Below are 22,261 nucleotides of genomic sequence, written 5' to 3' on the forward strand. Positions count from 1 at the left end.
GAGGGAGGAAGTGGCTCCAGGCTGCCATGTACCATCCACAGGCACCCTCTGCATTGTCCCTTGACCTTTGGAAGCATGGCTGTGGTTTCCCTTCTTGGGAAACAATAAGAAGCCCAGCAGCCACTCTGCAGCCAGGGGATACGAGCCAAACAGCAATTGCTTGACTCATGAGGGAGCAGAGATCTGCTGAACACCAATAAAGGGTATTTGTGCTAAATGGTAACATCACCACACCAGAGATGAAGTCAGTGATGTGCAAAGTCATTGCAGAGAAAGTGAGTAAAGTTCCTCGGTTCAAATCCCTCCTCCTTCACTTAGAACAGTGGTTCTCAACCTTCCTAATGCCGCGACCCTTTAATACAGTTCCGCATGTTGTGGTGACCCCCAACCATAAAATTATTTTCGTGGCTACTTCATAACTGTAATTTTGCTACTGTTATGAATCGTAATGTAAATATCTGATATGCAGGATGTATTTTCATTGTTACAAATTGAACATAATTAAAGCATAGTGATTAATCACAAAAACAATATGTAATTATATATGTGTTTTCCGATGGTCTTAGGCGACCCCTGTGAAAAGGTCGTTCGACCCCCAAAGGGGTTGTGACCCACAGGTTGAGAACCGCTGACTTAGAAGCTACGCAAGGTTGAGCATATTCTACCTCTCTGGACCTCCACTTCCCCTTCTTTAAAATAGGGTAGGATCACTCAGGCAAGTCAAGTTCCTTATACTGTATCTGGCATAGTTAGAGGCATGCTGGGACTAAAGAGATGGCTAAGGGGTTGCTTGTCAGACCAAGGAAGCTGCTCAGCCAGGCTGGTCCAAGCACTGGGCAGAGGTGGCTGGGCCCAGGCACTGTGGCCCCACAGGAGTTTATGCTCTACTGATGGTACAGTGGCTGCCTGAATCCTGGGTGCCCAGAGGCTCTGGGTGCTCCTAGAGAGCAGAGAAAGTGAGCCCCTAGCCAGCCAGAACATCTCTCTGAATTCCTGAGCCAGAAATCCAGTTTTACCAGCAGCCTCCTTGAGCTAGATCAGTTCTGAGGAATGAGCCGCTCCTGGCATATGATCAAATCAAGGTTCTTCATCTGCATAGCAGAGGCTCAGCTATGGACCACAGTGAATTCATCAAGGCAAACTGCTCTGCAAAGGGCCCTGGCCAGGTGGCCACCTTGCTTCCTTGGGACATTTACTTCCTTAAGATGCAGATGAAGAGACCAAGTCACAGCCAGGCCCATCAAATATCCCACAAGCACTCGGGTTGGACCCTGAGCTGATTGACGTTTTACCTAATGGGCGAAACTAACTCAATGGGCTGGGAAGCCAAGCCCCAAGAAGTCCCTGCCAACCCCCTAAAAGCTCAGCTATATGGTTCTAAAAGTTTTAGAGAAAATCCTGGAACCTCTCTATCACCAGTCCCTGGTCCTTGTCAGTTGCTCACAGACTCTAAGCTATAACTGAACATGGGCATTTGTGGCATCTGCTGCAATGCTGGGGTTTTCACAGAGTACAGCCCAGAATGGCCAAAGCCATCCATCCATCCATCCATCCATCCATCCATCCATCCATCGTCCATACACTCTTTCACCTACCCACTCACCACCCATCCACCCACTCACTCATCAATCCACCCACCCAACCATCCATCTACCCACTCACACCCATCCACCTACTCACCCATTCATCCACCTACCCATTCACCTATTCATCCACTCACCTACCCACCCATCCATCTCCCCATCTACCTCCCATCCACTTAATTCACCTACCCACTTACCTACCCATCTACCCATCCATCCACTGACCCACCCATGCATTCATCTAGAGGTCCGCACTCTCATCTAGCTCAGTGTTAGGCACTGGGATAAGCCAGATGTGGGCCTGCTTTCAGTCCCCTGGGGAAGATACATGAGGAAGTGGGCAGTGCTGTGCAGTGTGTTTGGGCTGTGACCAGGCATGAGGAGCCAGAGGAGGTGCCCAGTTCAGGTGTGGGGGCTCACAGCAGGCTTTTGGCCGAGACAGAAGGATCAAAAGAGAAGGGTGTCCTAAGCAGAGGGAAGCAAATATACAAAGGCTGGAGTTGAGAGAGTTCATTGAACACTTAGCAAACTCAATTTTCTATTCAGGAAAAAGTCCTGAACACATGAAATCTTATACAAGGTCAGTGCCACAAGTCTGAAGGTGGTCTCCCAGATGTACTGAGCTTTCACCAAAGTGTCACAGTCCCCAGGAGAGGGAACAGAACTTGTCTAAACTTCCTGAATTCCTAGGGCTTGGAAAGCACTTGCCTACACACTGCACTGTTGGATCTTCCCAACAGCTCCCTGGACTTATTATAAACTGGGGAACACAGAGACTCCACTGAAGAAATTACCTGCCATTTACAGGTACACAGTCAGCGAGTGAGGGAGCCAGGACTTGAGCCCCAGATAACAGCCTCCCAAACCACTGCCTTGCATTGTACTGCCACCCCACCCCTGCCAACACTGCACCATCCATACCCACAACCCATGCTCTCCTTTGCAGTAGTGCTGAACCAACAAAAACCCAGCTCCAGTTCTGCTCAGAAGAGTCCAGGCCCAGGTTGTAGAAGGCAGGGGGCCGCACTGGGCCACCAGAGCCTGTAAGTAGGACCAAGCCGGTTAGGCCAGTCACTGTTCTTTGGCATGCACACGCTGTGGGTGGGCTCCCTTCTGGCCTCACATCAAGAACTTGCTGTCTTCTCAAGGTTGGGTCCTTCTCCCCCAGCCCACTCACCTGGGGTGATGGCAGGTGATGGAAAGGGCTTGGCCACTCACTCTTCCCCGGGCTCTTACTTAGTACCTACCACTAAGGAGATCTCCAGGTGGCGGCAGTTCCTCTACGCTGAGGCTGGCCTTGTACCGCTCTTTGGCCAGAGGGTGTCATTCTTCTAGGCTCACTGGTCTCAGACACAGTCAGAACTGCTTGCATTTACCCTGAGATTCCCTTCAGAGCTGGGAGCTATTGTCTGGCAGAACTGAAAATTCAGGTCCTCTGACGACATGGGCCTCAGAGTCAGCCTGAGCCACCAAGCCGTTGGCAAGGGGCAGGGCAAACCTAGGCCTGGGAGTCTGGTCTCATCTCATTATATCACAGGGCCTTTGCCTCCTCCGACCTCCACACCCTCTCTGTCCACCTGGGGTGGGGCTTGGTGGTCCCTGGGGTCCAACCATGGCTGCCTACTTCCATGCCCAGGAGGGGATCCTGGTTGCAGCAGCCTGGGGCATGGGGTTGGGGGGGGCACCCAAGGGACCCTCAGTGGTGCTGGTGTTGCCAAGTGAGCGGCTTTGAGTGTTTGTAAATATTTACCTGGCAGGAGGACCCAGCCCTAGGTAGGAACTAGCCTCCTCTTCTATAACACAGACCAGTCCAAAAACCAAGTGGTGTTAACAGGTTGGGGGGACCTAGGACTCCCCCACTCACCATGTCCTCTGCTGACTCAGGGCACATGGAAGGTGGGTGGTGAAGTTGTAGCTCTCAAAGTCCAGGGAGGGAGGGAATGGGAAGAAGGGGGCCCTGGCAGGAAGTATGGTGGCTCCAAGGTGTCAAAGTGATGGAGGCAAAGCCCCACTCAGAGCACCTCCCTGTGGAGATGGCCCTGTGGCCCATGGCTGGGCTTCAAGAACCCTCTGCTGGTCTAGCCTTCTAAGCCCAACACTCTAGACCTCATAATCTACCTCAATGGCTCCATCAGCACTACCTCCTAAACCTCTCAAACTGACCATTCTCTCTACCCCCATGGCCCCTGCCTGGTGCAGCCACCACTGAGCGCAGTCCAGACTCCCACACCAGCCTCCTCACCCGTCTCCTGGCTCTGATCAGTGCTTACACCGATACCAAAGTTACTTCCCCGATACACAGATGTGATCCTATCACACTTCTGCTCGAAAACCTCATCTGGCTCCCCACTGCAATAGGACAAAAGTCCAAACTCCTCATGCTGGCACTGAGGCCCTCCATGATCCTCAGATTCTTCCCTCCGCTTAGAATCACCCCAACTTCACCTCTGTGTCAGCCTACAGTGGAGAGGGGTATTGTGACGCAGCCCAGGGTTTCTGCAAACCTCTGAGGCCTTCAGAAAGGGTGGGGAAGCACAAGGCAAGCCACCAGATCACCAAAGAACCTGCCCAACTCCCAATGACTAGCTGGTGGGGGAGAGGGGAGGGAGGAGGAATCACCATCTCTCCTAGGGCCTAGGGTCCCCATCAAATGAGCTAGGGAAAGGGCCCCAAGGGAGTTCTGGTGCTGGACTGACCTGGGTCCAAACCCTGACTCAGACTCTTGATAGCTGTATGACTTTGGACAAGTCATTTCACCCTCTGGGCCTCATCTCAAACAAGCTATGGACAGAGAGTGCGGTACCAGGCACACAGAAAGGGAAACACTCAGTAGACAGTAGTTAGCTGAAGCGGTTCCTCCATCCCAGCGGTTCTCAACCTTTGGGTCGCGATCCCTTTGGGGGTCGAATGACCCTTTCACAGGGGTCGCCTAAGACCATTGGAAAACACATATATAATTACATATTGGTTTTGTGATTAATCACTATGCTTTAATTATGTTCAATTTGTAACAATGAAAATACATCCTGCATATCAGATATTTACATTACGATTCGTAACAGTAGCAAAATTACAGTTATGAAGTAGCAACGAAAATAATTTTATGGTTGGGGGTCACCACAACATGAGGAACTGTATTAAAGGGTCGCGGCATTAGGAAGGTTGAGAACCACTGCTCTATCCCTTTGCCAGCCATCAGGGCACAAAAACAACTTGCAGAAGCACTTGCATTCACATCCTACCTTTTCCGCGGGCTCCTGGGGAGGTGGCTGAGCTGGTCCCACTAGTACCAGCCTCCATTTATAAAGGACGTGTGGGGCCCAGGGGGAGAGCTTACCACATCTTGATCAAAGCACAAAAGTGGTGAAGGCCCTGCCCCAAGTCTGCCCTCCTGGGGATGGCCGACAGCAAAGGCCGCCTGCTCTGAGAAGCTGGGTGGTATTGGAGGCGTTAGCCGTGGTGGCAGAGGCTCCCTGGCAGCCGTGGGAGCAGATCTGGCAGGGCCTGGGGCAGAGAGCAGGTCTATGAGAAGATTCTGGTCCCTCAAGGGCCCCTCTGCCCCCCCCCCCTTCATCTGCACACTGGGCGGCGCTAGCTCAGATCAACTCAGAGCCAAGCAACCCAGCCTTAACCCCCACTCTGCCAGGTTGCAGGAGCCTCAATTCACACCCCTCTGCATGCCACCTACCCCCTTCAGTCCTGGAGTCTGCCAAATGGGTTGCTTAGGACAAAGCCTCTTTACACATCCATCTGTGACACCAACTAGGGGCAGGGCCTGAGCCACTGGGCTGGGGACCTTTAGCCGGCAGGAGTGATGAGGGTGGGAAGGAGTGGGAATGGGGGTGGGGATGCCAGGTCTCTGGTGCTGAAGGAGGCCTGCATCTTGTCTAGGAGACTCCACCTCGAGGCCCTCCCAGCGGCTCCTCCTCTCTCCACCCCCACAAGGTCACAACCAGTCTACTTGGGGAGAGGAAGGAAACCGGGCACAGTCGCAGATAAAACATCTGCTCGGAGACCCCGGGAAGCAAAGCGGTCCTCCTAATGCCTGCCTGGAGAGATTGTCCTGGCTTCTAGGGGGATGGCCATCCTGGAGCTCGAAATCCACACCTGGGCCTGCTGGAACCAAAACTAAGTTCTGAGCTCCCTGGGCACTTTTGGCAGACAGACTGGGACACTGAGGTCCCAGGGACTCTCAGGGCGTCACTCCTGCAAGGTCTGTTTCCACAGAGTAAGGGATGGGGGTAGGATCCGGTATGGGCTATTCTCAAGCCTACTTCCATGGCCAGCGTGTGGCTGCGCACACAGTAGGCATGTGATGGCCACTGCTAGAGAGGAAAAGGCAAGTCCAGGCTATAGGGCCCAGCTCACCCCCCACCCTCTCCAGGCCCTACTCACAATGGGTTCTTCCGAGCCTTCCAGGACCAGCCACTGTTGTCCACCCAAATCCAGCTCACCTCCTCTGTATCAAGACCATCTCAGATCATCCCAGCATCCCAGTGCTCTGAGCTCCCTCTTGAGAGCGGTTTGTAAACCTGCCTGGCAACTTTAGAGCCCATAGACCTTGCAACATCTTCCCCGGGGCTGATGCAGTTTCTATTGCTCAACCCATGACCTGAGAGAGCTTCCTGCACCAGCTGTCCTCCCCGGGAATTTGGCACAAGCCTCTCTAGGCCCCTGGACACAGCCTCCCCCAATCACCTGCAGGAAGCAGTAAATGCACAAATGCCTGAGGACCCACCTTTGGCCCACAAAGCCCTTTCCCCTTCCTTTTTGGCAGGTCCTCATTCAGAGATGTCTTCAAATAAGACAAAAGCTTCCTTGAATGCAGTGGTTCTCAACCTTCTGGCCCTTTAAATACAGTTCCTCATGTTGTGACCCAACCATAAAATTATTTTTGTTGCTACTTCATAACTGTAATGTTGCTACTGTTATGAACCGTAATGTAAATATTTGATATGCAGGATGGTCTTAGGCGATCCCTGTGAAAGGGTCGTTTGACCCCCAAAGGGGTCGCGACCCACAGGTTGAGAACCGCTGCTTTAATGCTGCTCAGGGCTGCTTCTGGGATAGGAAATCCAGTGCACACAACCAAGGTCCTGGCTGACAGAAAACTACACAGAACGCCAAGGCCATGAGCCACAGCAATTCTGCACAGGAAGTGTGTGACCCAGTTGCTAGGTTAAAAAAAAAAGCACGAATCTCACCATCATCCTGACGTTGGCCCAGCATCCACCCTGTCCACACAGGACTCACACCAATCTAAGCAGTGAGAGGGACTTTCCCTCCATCTTCCTCTTGGGTTTTAATTAGAGTAGCGGAACCACAAATGATTGGGGCAGAGCTGGGCGAAGAGCCTCCCCGAGCCCCACTCACATCCCCCAGGAGAGATGGGCCCATGATTCCGGGTTGCTGGGTTACAGGGTGGCTCACCCACAGGGCCTCCCCGAGGAGCCCGATTATAGCTCTGAAGGTTCAATTAAGCCTCTTGAATGTGAAAAGGTCCAACTGAGGTTGGCTGTGCCTAACCACTGTGCAGGGCCACTGTCCCAGCGAGCTCGAACTCCCTGGGAACATGCCTCCTCATAGCAATTCACTCGGTGTGGGAAGCAGCCTTCACGGCCTCGTCCCAAACCCACATCCTCATACTAGCACCACTGCAGAATCTCACTCACCCTAAGACCTGGTCAGGGACCATGGGCCCACATGACCACAGCATTGGGAAGCCAGGCTCAAACAACACTTTCAGGAACGGAAAAATATAAATAGCCTTGAGAACAGAGGAGCAAAGGGAAACACAGTGTCTTTCATAAGCTCTGAGATAAACGTTACTACAAATCAGGCCCAATAAAATTCTCAGAGCAACGATGAGCAGCAGAGGCTGACAGTGGCAGCACTCCCTTTGGAAATATTTCCAGGGTTCGATGGTGACCAGGACTGATGGTGTAGACGAGCCTCATTGCCCTTCTTTCCACACCAAGCCCTGGGGCAGCCCTGGGGTCCTGGCGAGGGCCATGGCACCACACAAGCACACGGAACCCCCCTGGCCAGGCCCCACTCTGCAGACAGCCAAATCCTGGGCTGCAACGTGATCCTCTTTCCCACCAGCTGGTCCACGTTAGGGCTGCCAGGGTCCTGGCCTCAGGAGCAGCGATCTGTTTCCACCACAGGGCCAGACAGAGGACACACTGCAAGCCCTACAAGCTGAAGCTCAGTAAAGGGAACATGGGCTGCTCGGGGCAGGGCCAGGCTCTCAGAGCTCAACTGCAGGTGGCCAGGCCGCAGGGTACAGGATGTGACCTCCTCCAGCTAAAGGGAAGTTCCTTAAAGTAGGGAGGGTCCTGTTCAGAGATGGTTGGGGCCATTGAGCTGGGGGAGCAAGGGAGGGCTTTGCTTGCTCACTTTTTCACTCAGGAGCATCTGGGAATGCCCTGTTTGAGGAGCAACACACACAAGACAAAACCTAAAGCCCATCCCCAGAGACGGGGAGCAAAGAGAGGATGAGGAGCAGGGTAGGAAGGAGAGTTCTGAGAAATGGACAGAGTGACAGAAGTGGGCTGTTCAGTCACAGGAAGAGCCTGTAAGGTGTTGGGCTCCTGGGAAGGAGGCAGAGGCCTGGCTGCACTGAGGACAGGGGCAGGAAGCTGAGGCTGGGAGGATGCCATTTAGCTGCAGAAGGAAGAGGTTGTGGTTGGTACTGTCTATACGCCTCATGCCTTTGAAATCAGAGCCACAGGCTAATGGCACTCACCTGACCTGGTACCCTGGGGTTTCAGGATGCAAAACTGCCCTAGGCAAGCGGTGCCCCTAGATCCCCGCCAAAGGGACGGCTGCTGCAGCCAGAAGCCAACAAGGGTCCTATACCCACCATCCCAGGTGTCATTGTTTTTTCATAGAACAGGCAACGAGCAGAGAAAAGAGAGTTTTGCTTTTGGTTAAAGGTAAATTTTCCGCACATTTGATACAGCTTCATTTTTCTGACTTCCCCAGGGGGGAGTTCCTCTCCTGAATGCCACAAGCAGAAGCAAGCCTGAATCTCACTCAGTTCAGCGAACGCTATGCTGGTGGATGGGACTCTGCCATCTCTTGATTCACCCGTCAGGAGGCCAGGGCCACATAGTAGCTGCTGCCACCCCTCACTGCCCTCCGGCTGCCGGGTCCTGTTGTTGGCCAGTATGAACCCATGGCATCCACAGGGTTAATGCCAGGCTCAAGCAGCCCAGCCCTCAGCTGGGCAGGGAGCACTGAGGACTCAGGCCTCCTTTCCAGGCCAGGGTGAATGGAAGGAGAGGCAGGGGAGGGCCTGCTGCTGGCAGGCCTGCGTCTCTCCGCTCTGGGCCTGTCACATGAAAGCGTTTGTATTCCTGCCACTGGCTCCGGCCCGTCCAGGCTGGGGCTGTTCTCACCGGAAAACAAAAATCTCTTTCAGACCAAAGCAAAATGAGGCCCTGGCTGGCCCGGGAAGGCTGTTAGGCGTTGCTCCCGCTGACCCACCGAGAGCACCATCACTTGGATTCTCACTGGCCCACCATTTCCCAGAGGGAGCCGGAGGCTCTGTGGCCTCTGAGGAAAGCACCCGTCAGGTCAGGGCGGGGGGACCAAGAAACGGGATGGCCCCATTCGGACGCGCTGTTGGTTCTGTCCTTTTCAGAAATAAGGCTGGATGGGCCTGAGGTGGCAACCTTTATTTTTATATAAGGAAACTTGGGTAAGTCTCATGGTGGAGAAGGAATTGGGAAAGAAAGTGTGATGTTAAACACGAGGCCTTGCAGTGCACAGAGAGGGCTCTAGGTTGGAGGCCACATGGATCCTCCGCCTGCCGCGCACAGTGCTGCTGCCACCGGTGCCCTTGCGACGTGGGTGGGGTTTGTGGTAACCCAGAGCCCTGTGTGTGCCATCACCAGCTTCTGGAACACTCCAGAGCTTGGACTCCATCCTCAACAGAGACAGCACGACAAGGTCAGACTTCAATCTCGTTCAGAAATGCTGCCTTGCTGACACCCTGGGTCACCAGGAGCTGTCCATTAACCACAATCTTGAACCCAACCGAGCATGCTACCGAGTCCCGCTAATAGGAGACAGTGACACAGCAAGACCATTTAGTCTGAGAGGCAATCTAAGACAAAACCACTTAAGAAGGAATTCTGAACCAACAGGAGGGTCGGTGGACACACCACAGACCTGCAATCCAGGAGAAACGGGCCTCGTCAGCCTCTCCACCCAAAAAAGTGCCCATCTCTGATGGCCAGCCAGTTGCTTCTCTCCTCAGATCTTCCTGTTATTGGTTGGGGCCACACTGTGTGCAGAGAGTTCACGCCCCGGGGAGGAGGAGAAAGGACACTTCAGATGGAAAGGGGGCTTCACAGGTCGCAGGCTTCCCTGCTGTCTGACCTATGGCAAGGACATCGGAGACACATGGACCCAATTCTTCCACCAGCCCACTGGCCAGGGGAAGACACCCCCCCCCCACATCCCTTTCCCTCTGCCACCCCAGACAGAGCCGGGCTTTGGGAGACAGCCTGCAGGCAGGGTGGGGGCTGAGGATAGGTGAGTCGAAGGTGTCCCTTGAGAACCACATCCAACCTGCTGGAAGGTACTAAAGTTCACCATTAATACTGCAGTTCCCCAGCCACTAAACAGGGTCCTTGGGTCTAGGTGGCTTCATGCAGCCAAGATCTAGGGGCCAGAGCACTGCCCCTTCCAAAGTGAAGGGGTCACGCAGGCCTGGATGGGTCCCAGCTGAGTGCCCTTTGCCTGTGCTGATGACTGTCTACCTCTCATTGGACTTTAGGGCCTCGCCATCCCAGCCTCTAGCCACCTCCCTGTCCAGTCTCACTGGCTGGCCCACATCCAACCTTGCTGCTCTCTCTGTCCAAGCTCTGACTGCTTTCTCATCCCCATCTCGGTCAGTGTGTGTGTAGCCTCTAGCTGCCTTGCTGTCCTATCTCTGGTTGACTTCACTGTCCCTCCCAGTGCCCTTCTGCCTACTTGGCAGGATCTGCCAAGGATTGTTTATTGCCACGGCTGGGACAGGGGTTGGTGGTCAGGAGGAGCCCCACAGGGGAATCTTAGACCCAACAATGGAGGCAAAAACAGGACTTTGTCACAGGACCAAATGCTGCTGGGCCCCACCTCCAGGCTGCAGGGTCCTGGGAGTGGGCCAGGCTGCAGAGTCCTGGGAGGAAGGCAGGGTTCCTGGCAGGGTTGATTAGTGCGATCTGTCCCAGAGCTGCTCATTCAACCTGTGCTCTCTCATTCCTCCAATAGCCATCAATCACTAGGTCTGTTCCTGGCCCAACAGGTGCCAGCCCAGATTTGCTTATCCCAGGATCTAAAACTGAGATGCTGATTGTTCCCTCACTGGCACCATCCTGAACTGGCTTCCTGCTCTACAGCCCCAGGAGATAGCTATCTCAGAATGCATGCCTGAATGGGCAGATGGCAAACCGGAAGCCAGCCACCCCCAACTCTCCACAGACACCCCCCAGCAAAATGCTGGGAGTAGCCGTTGCTAAAATAAAGGTGTCTCCAGGAAGAGCAGGTGAATAGACACAGGTGGGACTTCCTGGAATTTGAAATCCTTCAGGCTCTGAGATTACAGATTGGACCTCAAAATAGCTAGCTCAGCTTGGCTCAGAATTTGTCCCAGCCCACTTCCCATCTTCCCACTTCGGCCTGTCACAGGCCCCAAGCCTCACATGAATCAGAAGCCACACAAAGGAACTAGGTCTGGGAATGACCACACCGATCATGGGCTCCGAGAGTAGCTGGGCGATGACGGGGAACTACCCCTGTGCATGCTGAAGTAACTCCCAGGGCCCAAAGTAGCATCTCACTCACAGTGCTCCCATCCTGGGGCCCATTGGGGGGGTAGTGAGGGTTCTGGCCAGGCCAAGGCAGGGGGTGGAGTCATCTCACTAGACCATCCAGTGAGCTGCAGACCTTGACTAGGGCCTCCTTTCAGCTCTGCTTGGCCAGAGCTCCCAGCCTACTAGGAGACTGGGAACTTGGAGCTCTAAGGAAACAATAGGATTTTGTCTTCAGACACTATGAATGATGAAACCAGTCACCCTGCAGCTGCAGGTTCCATCATTAATTCATTCATCCATCAAACAGCTCCTCCTCTGTTCTGGGTTCTCAGCACTAAGAGTTGTCCAGTGAAGACTGACCTGCCAGGAGTTCACACCTGCTTTCCCCTACTGCTTCTAGCGTACGGGCATCGACACCCATCTGGCATAGAGCCTGGCCCTTAGGAGGAGCACACTCAAGGTTTGTTGTTTGTTAATTGACTTGTGGTGAGAAAACAGCTTATAAAATACATAATCCTATCCTATATAATAAAAGTGTAATATGCAAATCAACCGAACAGCAGAACGACCAGTCACTATGACATGCACTGACCACCAGGGGGAAGACACTCAATGCAGGAGCTTCCCCCTGGTGGTCAGTGCGCTTGCACATGGGGAGCGCTGCTCAGCCAGAAGCCAGGCTCATGGCTGGTGAATGCAGTGGCGATGGTGGGAGCCTCTCCCGCCTCTACTGCAGGTGGGTGGTAAGGAGCGAAGGGTCCCAGGCTGCGAGAGCCCCAGACTGCAAGAGGGATGTCTGACTGCTGACTTGGGCCTGATTCCACCAGGGATCAAGCCTAAGCCAGCAGGGGGACATCCCCCAAGGTGTCCCAGACTGAGACAGGGTGCAGGCCGGGCTGAGGCACCCCCCTACCCCCATGCACGAATCTCATGCACCAGACCTCTAGTTATTAAAATAAGCTATTCTCAGGGAACTTCTCATATTAGTCTTGTATGCAATTATGCTGATGCACACCATGTGCCCAACCCTGGGTTGGAGCATAGAGAGGAGACACTTTGGCCCTGCCCTCAAGAAGATCAAAGGGCTAGTGGAGGAGGCCAAAGGCTGTAGTTCAGTGGGATGTGTGCCACCAGGGATGCATATGGCTCATGGGGTGCAGGGACAGTGCCACCTTAGCCGTCCACGTGCCCAGTTTGGGCTGTATGTCCTTGATGCAGTGACAACGCAGAATGAAGTCCATGCTGCCTGGCCTGGCATTCTAGGGCCTGCAGAGACCAGCCCTGGTGAGCTCACTGAGTATGTCCCTCATTCTTATTGCCAATCTTTCCTCACAAGGGTCTGTCTGCCCGGAATGCCTTTTCTTCCCTTTCCTTTCTGGGTAGAAGCCTATACCCCCTTTCAAGAAGGCCTGACTCACGTTATTATAACTTTAGCTAACACTAATGAGTCCTTTCCTGTGTGCCAGCCACTGCTCTTGTCACTTCACACCTGTCCTCTCTTGAACCGTCCCCTGTCCAAGGACCGCTCCCTTGCCTGTGCCCACTGACAAGCCTGCTGAAGTGGCTCAGACGCTGTCTGATCATACCTGGTGGCCCCTCCCTGGACTGGGAGTCTGACAGTGGGGTCTGGCTCACAGCTCTTAGGAGCTGCTTCATCAGTGAACCTCCCTGTATCTCCGTGCCTCCTCTATTAAATGGGGATAACAGCACTGCAGTGTTGTGGGGAAGATGAAAGGAAAGCTTGGGGATGGTAGAACGCAGTGCGTGACACATGGTAGGTGCTCAGGGAAATAGCATGTCTGCAACAACACTTCCCCCGTAAAAAACTCCCCCCACCCATAGTACTTAACTCGGCAAATATCTGAGTGCCTGCCACGTGACAGTGCAGCTTCTAGCATACAAACACCTATAACTTTTGCCACTTTTTGCAAATAAGCCAGAGCTTCGTGCTCAGGTATCCTGCTTGCTGTGTGTATGGGACAGCCCTGGGTCCCAACTGCGCCCGAGCCAAACTCAGCCTTCTGAAGGTCAACCTCCGAGACCTTATCACAGTGGTTCTCAACCTTGGCTGCACATTAGATTCCCAGGTGATTCTAATGTGCAGCCAAGGTTGAGAACCACTGCCTTATCACAAGGAACAGAAAACTATCCAGAGAGCAGAAATGGCCTGCTCTGCTGCCCCCTGGTGTCAGTGAGCTCTCACTGAACCACCCCTGTATCCTACCACAGGCTGGGTAGGATGAGAAGGCGCTGAGGTCAGAATTCTCCCACTGCAAATCCAGGCTTTCTTTTGGGAGGTATGTTCTCAGCTGTTCTGCTTGGAATTCCACCACCTATCGAGGTCCTAGCTGCCTTCCTGGGCCCTCTGGCATGGCCCCAGACCTCATACCATCCTCCACCCTTATGGGAGCCCAGGATGGGGGAAGAGCTGATAGGGCTGAGCTGAGCCAGGCTGCCTCCACACCAGACTCTGTCACCAGGGCCAGCCCCCAGGGTCACAGCTGAGGCCTCCTACCTTCCCTTTCCTGGAACTCAGCCTCAAATGGGCCAACCTTGGGCCACATCTCTTTTCATACACTTCACAACGGCCTCCTGCTGCTCTCCCAGGCTGCACTCTCCCCTGCTGGCTCAGCCTGGCCACTACAGCTCAATCAAGGGATTCTCTGCCCCTAAATCAGTGGTTCTCAACCTTCTGGCCCTTTAAATACAGTTCCTCATGTTGTGACCCAACCATAAAATTATTTTCGTTGCTACTTCATAACTGTAATGTTGCTACTGTTATGAATCGTAATGTAAATATCTGATATGCAGGATGGTCTTAGGCGATCCCTGTGAAAGGGTTGTTCGACCACCAAAGGGGTCGAAACCTACAGGTTGAGAACCGCTGCCCTAAATGAAAGCCTCTCCTCCAGAATCCCCCTCCCATCCAGACTCCATCCTCCACCTACAACCTAGGCTCCCCAGTCACGAGGCCCTGAAGACCAACCCCCACCATGGTTCTTACTCCACACCTCTGCTGGCCTAACTTCCTCCACCTGGAGTGCGGCCTCCCTGCCTCTGACAAACACCCCTCGATGCTGCAAAAGTCCACTCAGTTGTCACTGCTGGCTGGGCATGTGGTTGAGCAGACTGGACCCTGTACAAGGGCATGGGGCTGCATCAGCCTCGAGAAAGGGGAGCCCTCTTAGAAATGCATCCCCTTTACACAATGGTGTCATATAGGCGGGCAGGAGTGTCAGCCCATTGCTCCCACAGTCCTCGGAGTGCTGACTGCACGGAGACCAGGCACAGCATCTGACTCATGCTGGATCTATTTTATCTGTTTCCCTGTTTACTAGTCAACACACAGGTGAAATGTGGGCTGGCTTCCTCAGTGGGAGGACAGATGCAGACCCCACTCTCCAGGGCTCAGAGCACATGGTTTCCTCTCCCAGATAGTCCATTCCTCCTCTAGGCAGCTCCCCCTACCCTTTTTGTCCATCATTCTCTCCCTTGGCTCCTTAGAGGCTGTCTTGTCTCCCTGGGGCCAGATTGTGGCAAAAAAGCACATAATCCTGCTAAAGGGTGACATCACCTTGGGAGTCTCCTGTTTCTGGCTGAGCCAAAGGATCGTGAGAGCTGCAAGGCAGAATATGTTCCCAGTTTTAGCTTAGGAATCTCCTCTGCCCCCCGAGAAAGGCTGGGGTCCCAGTGAAGTCCCACGAAAAGTGGACACATGATTTGGGAATGCCCCAGTGTGTGTCTGGGCGTTCTAGCCAATGAGTGCACTTGTCTCTTACACCAAGTGTGGCATCTTTGAGGAAATTCCCGTTTGCACTGAGAAGTTTGGCCCCGATGGAGGCAGCTGCCACTTGTGCCAAGAGTCGCCCTGTTTGACCACTCCATGGTCCTGTCCAGTCCCTCCGTGAAGCAGTTTCCCCATTCGGGGAGGCACCTGGCCACTTTGGGAAACGCTCTGAGACCATCACCCAGGCAATAAATGGTGGCTGTTACTAACATCGTCGTTTTTGGTAACTCCTACTCCTTACCCCTGACCCAGCTCCAGCCCTGCCCTTGCTTGTTGGATGAGCACATCAGGCCCAGAGTGGCCCTGCATGGACACTGGCAGACAGAAGGAGCTTAGGGAGAGAAGGGGATTAGAGAGGCCTCCCCGGGTCCCCAGCTCAGGGGAGGTGTCCCTGTGGCCGGACTCGGGGCAGTGGGCAGTGGGTGGGAGAAACTTGGGCCACCAACTTTCTAGTTTCAGGCCTAATACCACCAAGCACTTAGCAATGATTGATCAGTTAAAACCTCAGATGGAGCCCCAGTCCTCCAGATATTATCCATGGAACCCTGGGCAAGTCAGTTAATCTCTGAACCTCAGTAAAAAGCAGAAAGCACCACCAACCTCCTAGGATTTGCTATGAATATTAAATAACATGCAAAGTTTCAGGTAAGAATTCCAAAGGGCGGACTCCCCCGCTTCTTTGGCTCAAAAGGAATCTTTTTACCTCCTCTGAGGCTGCTGTTTGAATGTAAAAATAATAAACACTAACATTCATAGAGCATTTGCTCTGAGTTAGGTCTGGTTTAAGACCAGTTTGAGATTCGAGCATTTCACATACATTATCAGGCTGAATCTGCACAGGAAGGTGATGGGGGTGGGGGTGGGGGGACATTTAGTGAGATAATAGAAGGCTCAGAGGGTAGGGCTGGTGCAGGCCGCAGAGCTGGTGGGTAAACGGGCCTGTGGGGAGACCCCAGGTGTGAGTGGAGGTGGGGGGTGCTGAGCAGGGATACAGAAGAGGTCCTCACAGCCTCCTGAGAGATTGCAGGGGTGAGGGTCTGACTCCTGTGAGGGGCGATGGGGACACAAGCCCTGGGCAAAGCTGAGGAGCCAAGCGAACCCCGCTTTGCTGAAATCTTGTGCTCTGGCTGAAGGTGGGCAGGGAGGGGTAGTGAGGAGACTCCCTTACTGGGATCAGGAAGCCCCAGGTCAGTCCTGGTTACGTTGCTGACCTGCTGCGGGACCTCTGGGACCAACACCCTTGGTTTCCGACCCTAGAGATGGACAAGGAGGCACTAAGTCTGTCCCCGGACTTGGCCTTGGGGGACGAGTGGGCTCAAGGCCTAGCCTGGTGGTCCTCGCCATAAGGCGAGGGGACCGCGAGAACTGGAGGGACGTTGTGGGGTCGCAGAGAGCAAGGCCCCTAATTTCTGCAGACCCACCCAGCTGCTTCCCAAACCCGCAGGGCGCCCGCCAGAATTTGGGGGGTGGCGACCTGGGAGGCTGGGGGAGGGAGGGCGTGAAGGGACTGGGGGTAAGGGACAAGGACAGGATGGGGACTTACCCGCGAACAGCCAGAGAGAGCCCCCTCTGGGGAAACCGGCAGGAGGGGGGCGCATGGGCGACCAGTGCGGGAGCGTGACGCCGCACCACCCCACCAATGCGCGCATCTTACCCTGCGCGAGCCTGGCTTTTCTGGCTGGGCAGGGTCCGGTGGCAGAGGGGTCGCGGTCACCTGTGCTAGGAAGCACACACGCCTGTGGGCCGGCGCCCGCTGACGCAGACCTGAGGACCCGAATTTGCAGATACCAGGATCCTCTGGGTGTCAAGTCTGCAAGGCAGCGAGGAGAGAGGGGTTGAGGTTCTATCTAGGCTCTAGCAAAGGGGCAGCTAGGCCAGTCCTCACATCTCCCCTATGGGAAGCTTAGATCTGAGGTCACCCAAGGTCAGAGGGGCTTGCATGGAGTCACAGGAAGCCACAGGGAATCACAGGTGTCTCAGAGGACACAAGCAATCATGATCTTTATGCACAATCATATGTACCTCACAGCTAGTGAATGGCCACACAGTCATGCCCTACCACAGATGGACACATTGCTGGCTCAAGGGTTGGATACCTTCTGTTTCAGTGTCTGGATTCAAAGGAGGAAGCCCAATCGTACATTATTCGGAATGAAGTGCGGATATTCTGCTGGGCCCTGACCAACACCCGAATTTCAAGGTCACTCCTCCCTACGCTCATGTTTGTTTTCAAAACATGCAGGTTCGACCAGGCCTCCAGCACCAAGGACAGTGCTCAGGCAGTCCAGCCCTGGCTCTATACTTGCAGTCCTCCCAGCTCAGGCACCAACTTACTCAGAAAGAAGAGGCCAGGAGGCCAGAGAGTAGAGGTCAGGCAGCAGAGGGTGGAAGAGCCAGCGGTCCCTTCAGACCCACCAGAGACCACCTACCCCGTGTGCATGTGTGCTCACAGCTCAACAGCTGAGGCACGAATTTGTGTAGGGGCCTGTGCCTGCAGTGCCAGTACATGGCATGTGTGTGCAGGGCTGTCTGTGTACACCTTGTAGGTGCGAGTATGCAGATGTATACTTATGAGACCCCTCCCGTAATTACAACAGGACCCTCCACCTTCTTCCCCATCGCAGGGCCTGGAAAAGCTGCTCCTGCTGGATCTCTAACCGTCTGGTCTGGATTTGGATGGAATCCTTCATGTTCCAGGTTTGGCAGGGCTCCTCCAAGAGGGTGTCACATGACTGTCAGAATGCCCCCTCCACACCCACTAGCAGCACATTAACGGAAGACCTGTTGGTGCTCATGGGGAACCAGAAGAGTGGGCAGAAAGAAAGTATCTCCGCAGACTAGATTGGAATAAAGAGGTGGGCAGATAATTTCTCCATAGGCCAGGATCCAGCAAAGCATTTCTTCACAGAACAGGGGGCCCAGGAGACAAGCAGCAAGCCGCAGGCCCAGGCCTCCTCTGCAGCACTCAGCCGTAGAACTGCTCCAGGCCCTTGCATGGCTCCTGGCAGCCTCCTCTCTGGAGTGATGTCATGGGACACATTTAGTCTGGCCTCCTGCAGAATGGTGCATCCAGTTACTCTTCCTCAGATGTCTCTGCTACTTGTAAATATTTTAATTCAAAAACCTGTGCTGGAGCTGTGACAGACTACAGTTTAACTGAGTATTTCTGTTTTCCTCTGACATTGGCTTGTCTGATTTGAAGGATGGGGACAGGACAGCCCTGGGTCTGGCTGTGGATCATGGCCAGGTATCTCTCCTCTCTAGGCCTGTTACCACCAGTGTAAGGGGACTTGTTTTTTCCCTTCCTGGGCTCCGGAGGTCTCCTTCCTCTCTGTGGGTCTCCATCTATAGAGCAGGCCTGGGCAGTGGTGACTCTGAAGCTTCCAGACTGCATGAGTATGGCAGCCATGGAACTCAGCAGGAGGGAACCCAGGGCCCAGAGAAATGGAGGCTAGGCTGGAGGGTCCTTGAACTTCTTAGTAAGGTCAGCCACAGTAGTGGCGTCTGTTTTCACACCTATATCCTCCCAGATCAGCACTTCTGAGAGGGTGGGCAGGCTGATCCTGACCATGTTTTCAGCCCTAGCACAGGGTCTGGCCCAGAGAATTCGGAGAACACTATTCCATTCAACAGAGTTGTAGACTGAAGTCCAGAGAGGAGAGCATCTGCCTCAGGTCACCAGCAGTTCTGGCCTCCAGACTCCCTTTCATTCACTCATTCACCTGAAGGGGTTCAGAACAGACTTCCTCAAGATGTGCCGCTTAGACCCGGGCCAGGTGGCTCCATCAGTTGAAGTGTCGTCCTGTACACCAAAAAGTTGTGGATTCAATCCTGGTCAGGGCATATACTAGTACCTACGTTGTGGGTTCGTTCCCTGGTCAGGGTGTGTACGGGAGGCAATGACCAATGTTTCTCTCTCACATCAATGTTTTTTCCTTTCTCTCTGTCCCTTCCTCTCTCCAAAAAATAAGTAAATAAATACAAGATGTGTGTGCCACTATGGCATGTACATTTTTTTTGAGCTGAAGCCATTGGAGACCCTGCAGGCTCACAAGAAACTTACCTCTCCCTTAAAGAATTTAAATTAAGGGCCTTGCCCATGATGAGTTATCACCAGAAGTACTTCTTATGACCTATTTTATGGCAGGGAAAACTTCTAATGACTAAACATCTGCTCTTCTTATCATTCTGCAATGGCCTTCTTCCCCTCTGAAGCCCCAAGGCACCTGACCTCCTCCTTAGCTCAGAATGTCACATGTATCTCATTTTAACTTCCTGTTCCTGAACCTCGCATGTATGTGGGGTTCCAATGAAATTTGGTCATTTTCTCTTATTAATCTGTCTTATATTGTTTTAATGATTAGACCAGCTGGAAGAACCTAGAGGGATAGGAATAAGTTTCTTCCTTCCCCAAACACTCATTAAGCTAAAGCCAGGATGGGGGGAGACAAAAAGAAAGCAGAAGTAACAGCAACCCAGGATGGACACACATTTGATCCAAGCCTAACCCAAAGAAGACCTCCTGGAGGGAGAAATATTCAAGTGGGCCAAGGAAACCACTCCCAGTCCTGGCTCTGATTCTGTTATGCTGTGCAACCCTGGGCAAGCCCTTGCCTCTCTCTATGTTCACTGGTTAGGACTGATCTAGAGGCTTCTGAGTGTAAGGACTAACTTGCTGTGACTCTACTGCCTCTTTTTCACCACAAGTGACCACCCTCTGGTTGATGAGGCCCAGTATCCAGTCTGCTAGTGGCCCTAAGAGCCAGCCAAGGATGGCCTCAGCCGCTCTGGGCTCAGGTCTCCTGCAGTTAGGACACCTGGGCCATGCTTCTCTAACAGTGGTGGAGCCTCTGTTATTTGAGCTTGCCTACATTTTTTAACCCTCTCCTATATTTTGATAGTTTCCCACATTGAAGGTATCTTCTTTCCAAGGTAAAACCCAGAAAACTCTCTTTTCCAGCCTCCCTTGCAGGAAGGGGTGGATAAGTAACTTATACAGTACCAATGAGATACAGCCCCATGAGCCTTTGATTCCAAAGTCAGCAATGAGCAGAAGAAAGTCCTGCAAGTGGTCTCCATCTTGCTGATACAAGGCTGGTAGCAGAAGCTATGAATAGCGGATGGTTTGGGGAGTTGTTCCTAGAAACCAAGATTTGACCCTGTTTTGGAACCCTCCCAACAATACTGTAGAACTACCTAACGTTCTTTTATATGCTCATTTTCTGCTTAAAATAGTCAATATGGATTTTGTTTGCAACCAAGAACTCAGACTGACCTACTCATGATCCCACTGCTAACAGTCTTTCCAGCCCTCTAGAGGATGTGAATATGGGCAGAGCACACAGCATGCTGCACCCCCATCCTATCACTGCTACACTGGGAGATGGAAGCTCTGGCCGGTGCGCCTAGGTGAGCTGAGCCAGGCCTTTGTTGCTCTTTACTCTGACAACCACCAATCTGGAGAGCGGAGCCAAGAACTTGAAACACTATCAGAGCAAAGTCTTTGAATATATGATGAAATGGTTGAAGAGTTATAAGCAAATGTTCAACCCATGTCTTTTATTGAATAGTAGTGTCTCCCACCCACGATTAATAAAACTATTCAATGTAGAAATGTTTAAAAATACAGAAAAATATAAACTAAAATCACTTAAACAACAACAACTAAAATCACTTGTAATTTCATTCCCCAAGGATAATGGCCAGTGCAATTTTGTGTTTCCTAATAATAATACAAAACATTTATATAGTGTTTAGTGTGTGCCAGGCATTATTTCTGGCATTTTACATATGTGCTATGGACTGAATTGTCTTCTCCTCATTCATATGTTGAAGACCCAACTCTCAATGTGATTATATGTGGAGACAGGGTCTTAAGGAGGCAATGAAGGTTAAATGAGCTCCTGTGAGTGAAGTCCTAATCCAAGAGGACTGATGTCATCATAAAAAGAGACAGAGACGCTAGGGAGTGCATGCACACAGAGCAGAGGCCACGTGAGGACATAGCAAGAAGATGGCTATCTGCAAGCCAAGGAGAGAGGCCTCAGCAGAAACCAACACTGCCAATGCTTTATCTTCAGACTTCCAGGCTCTAAAACTGTGAGAAAATAAATTTTTGATTGTGTATGTACTGGGGATGTAGCTGTGAACAACCAAGTGAAGAAGGCCCTGCCCATGTGGAGTGCACTTGCTCTATTGAAATTCCATTGCCCAGCTGTCAGACATGAATTAACCTACTTATGTGAGATTTCTTTTAATTAAAAATTCTCTGATGAGCCAACCAGACAGACACAAGCAACTAGTTTATTTTTGTTTTTTTAAAGGCTAATAAAACAACTAGTGGGCTCCTGGGATTTCCCCAGAGCCATAGAAGGACAAAGATGAAGGCCTTGGAATTTGCCCTGAGTCCACAGGGTTGGGAGTTAGGGCTGACCAAGTCACCAGCACTGGTCCCTGAGGAGACAGACACCTGTGCATATGTATCCCACCATCACAAGGTCAGGATTTAATGGGAAACATGCATCATTTGTAAGGCTTTGCAAATGAAGCACAAAAATTTGAAGAAAAAATAGATGAATTTTATACCATCTGCGGGTAGGGCAAATCTTGTTAAGCACAACAAAGAAGGCAGAAACCACAAAGGAAAAGACAAGTAGATTAAAAGATCTGACTATTTAAATGTCTTCATGTTAAAAACCACCATTAAAAAATTTTAAAGATAAATAGATAACTCGCAAAAAATATTTATACTACCAGCCACAGAAAAAGGCTTTGACATGGAACAAATCAAGAAGATGAAGATAAATAAGCAAAGGACATGGACAGGCAATTAAAACCAGAGAGAGAGACTGAGAGAGAGAGAGAGAGAGAGAGAGAGAGATGCTGCCCTTCTCTGCCTGGCTGCCCACCTAGGTGAACTATGAAGCTCACTGCCTGAATATCACCACCTATTTTGTGTCTCTTTCCTCCAAAGACTGAGGTGGAGTCCCCCATCCCAGACATGTCACAGGGGTGCTGATCCCGGTTAGAGGGGGGAAGAACAACATTCCATAAACCCACCTCACTCACCTGGAAGCCCCAAGCCC

The 22,261-nt window shown here is 52.4% G+C and overlaps 1 protein-coding gene across 6 annotated transcripts in view; it reads right to left on the reverse strand.

Moving 5' to 3' along the window:
- ACSL6 (acyl-CoA synthetase long-chain family member 6) overlaps positions 1-16,782 on the reverse strand; it is a 55,964-nt gene extending 39,182 nt beyond the window's left edge. For 4 of the 6 annotated variants that reach the window (XM_014539102.1, XM_014539103.1, XM_014539104.1 and 1 more), the window contains exon 1: positions 16,720-16,782. In XM_014539102.1, coding sequence (XP_014394588.1) covers positions 16,720-16,774 — 55 coding nt within the window. In that variant the 5' untranslated portion in view covers positions 16,775-16,782. Of the gene's footprint in view, positions 1-4,825; positions 5,088-16,719 lie in introns of all 6 variants that reach the window. The other 2 variants (XM_014539105.1, XM_005865528.2) reach the window with 2 other exon arrangements.
- Between the last annotated feature and the right edge of the window lie 5,479 nt (positions 16,783-22,261).

The sequence above is a fragment of the Myotis brandtii genome, unplaced genomic scaffold (assembly GCF_000412655.1).
Source record: "Myotis brandtii unplaced genomic scaffold, ASM41265v1 scaffold208, whole genome shotgun sequence".
Classification (NCBI taxonomy): Eukaryota; Metazoa; Chordata; class Mammalia; order Chiroptera; family Vespertilionidae; genus Myotis; species Myotis brandtii.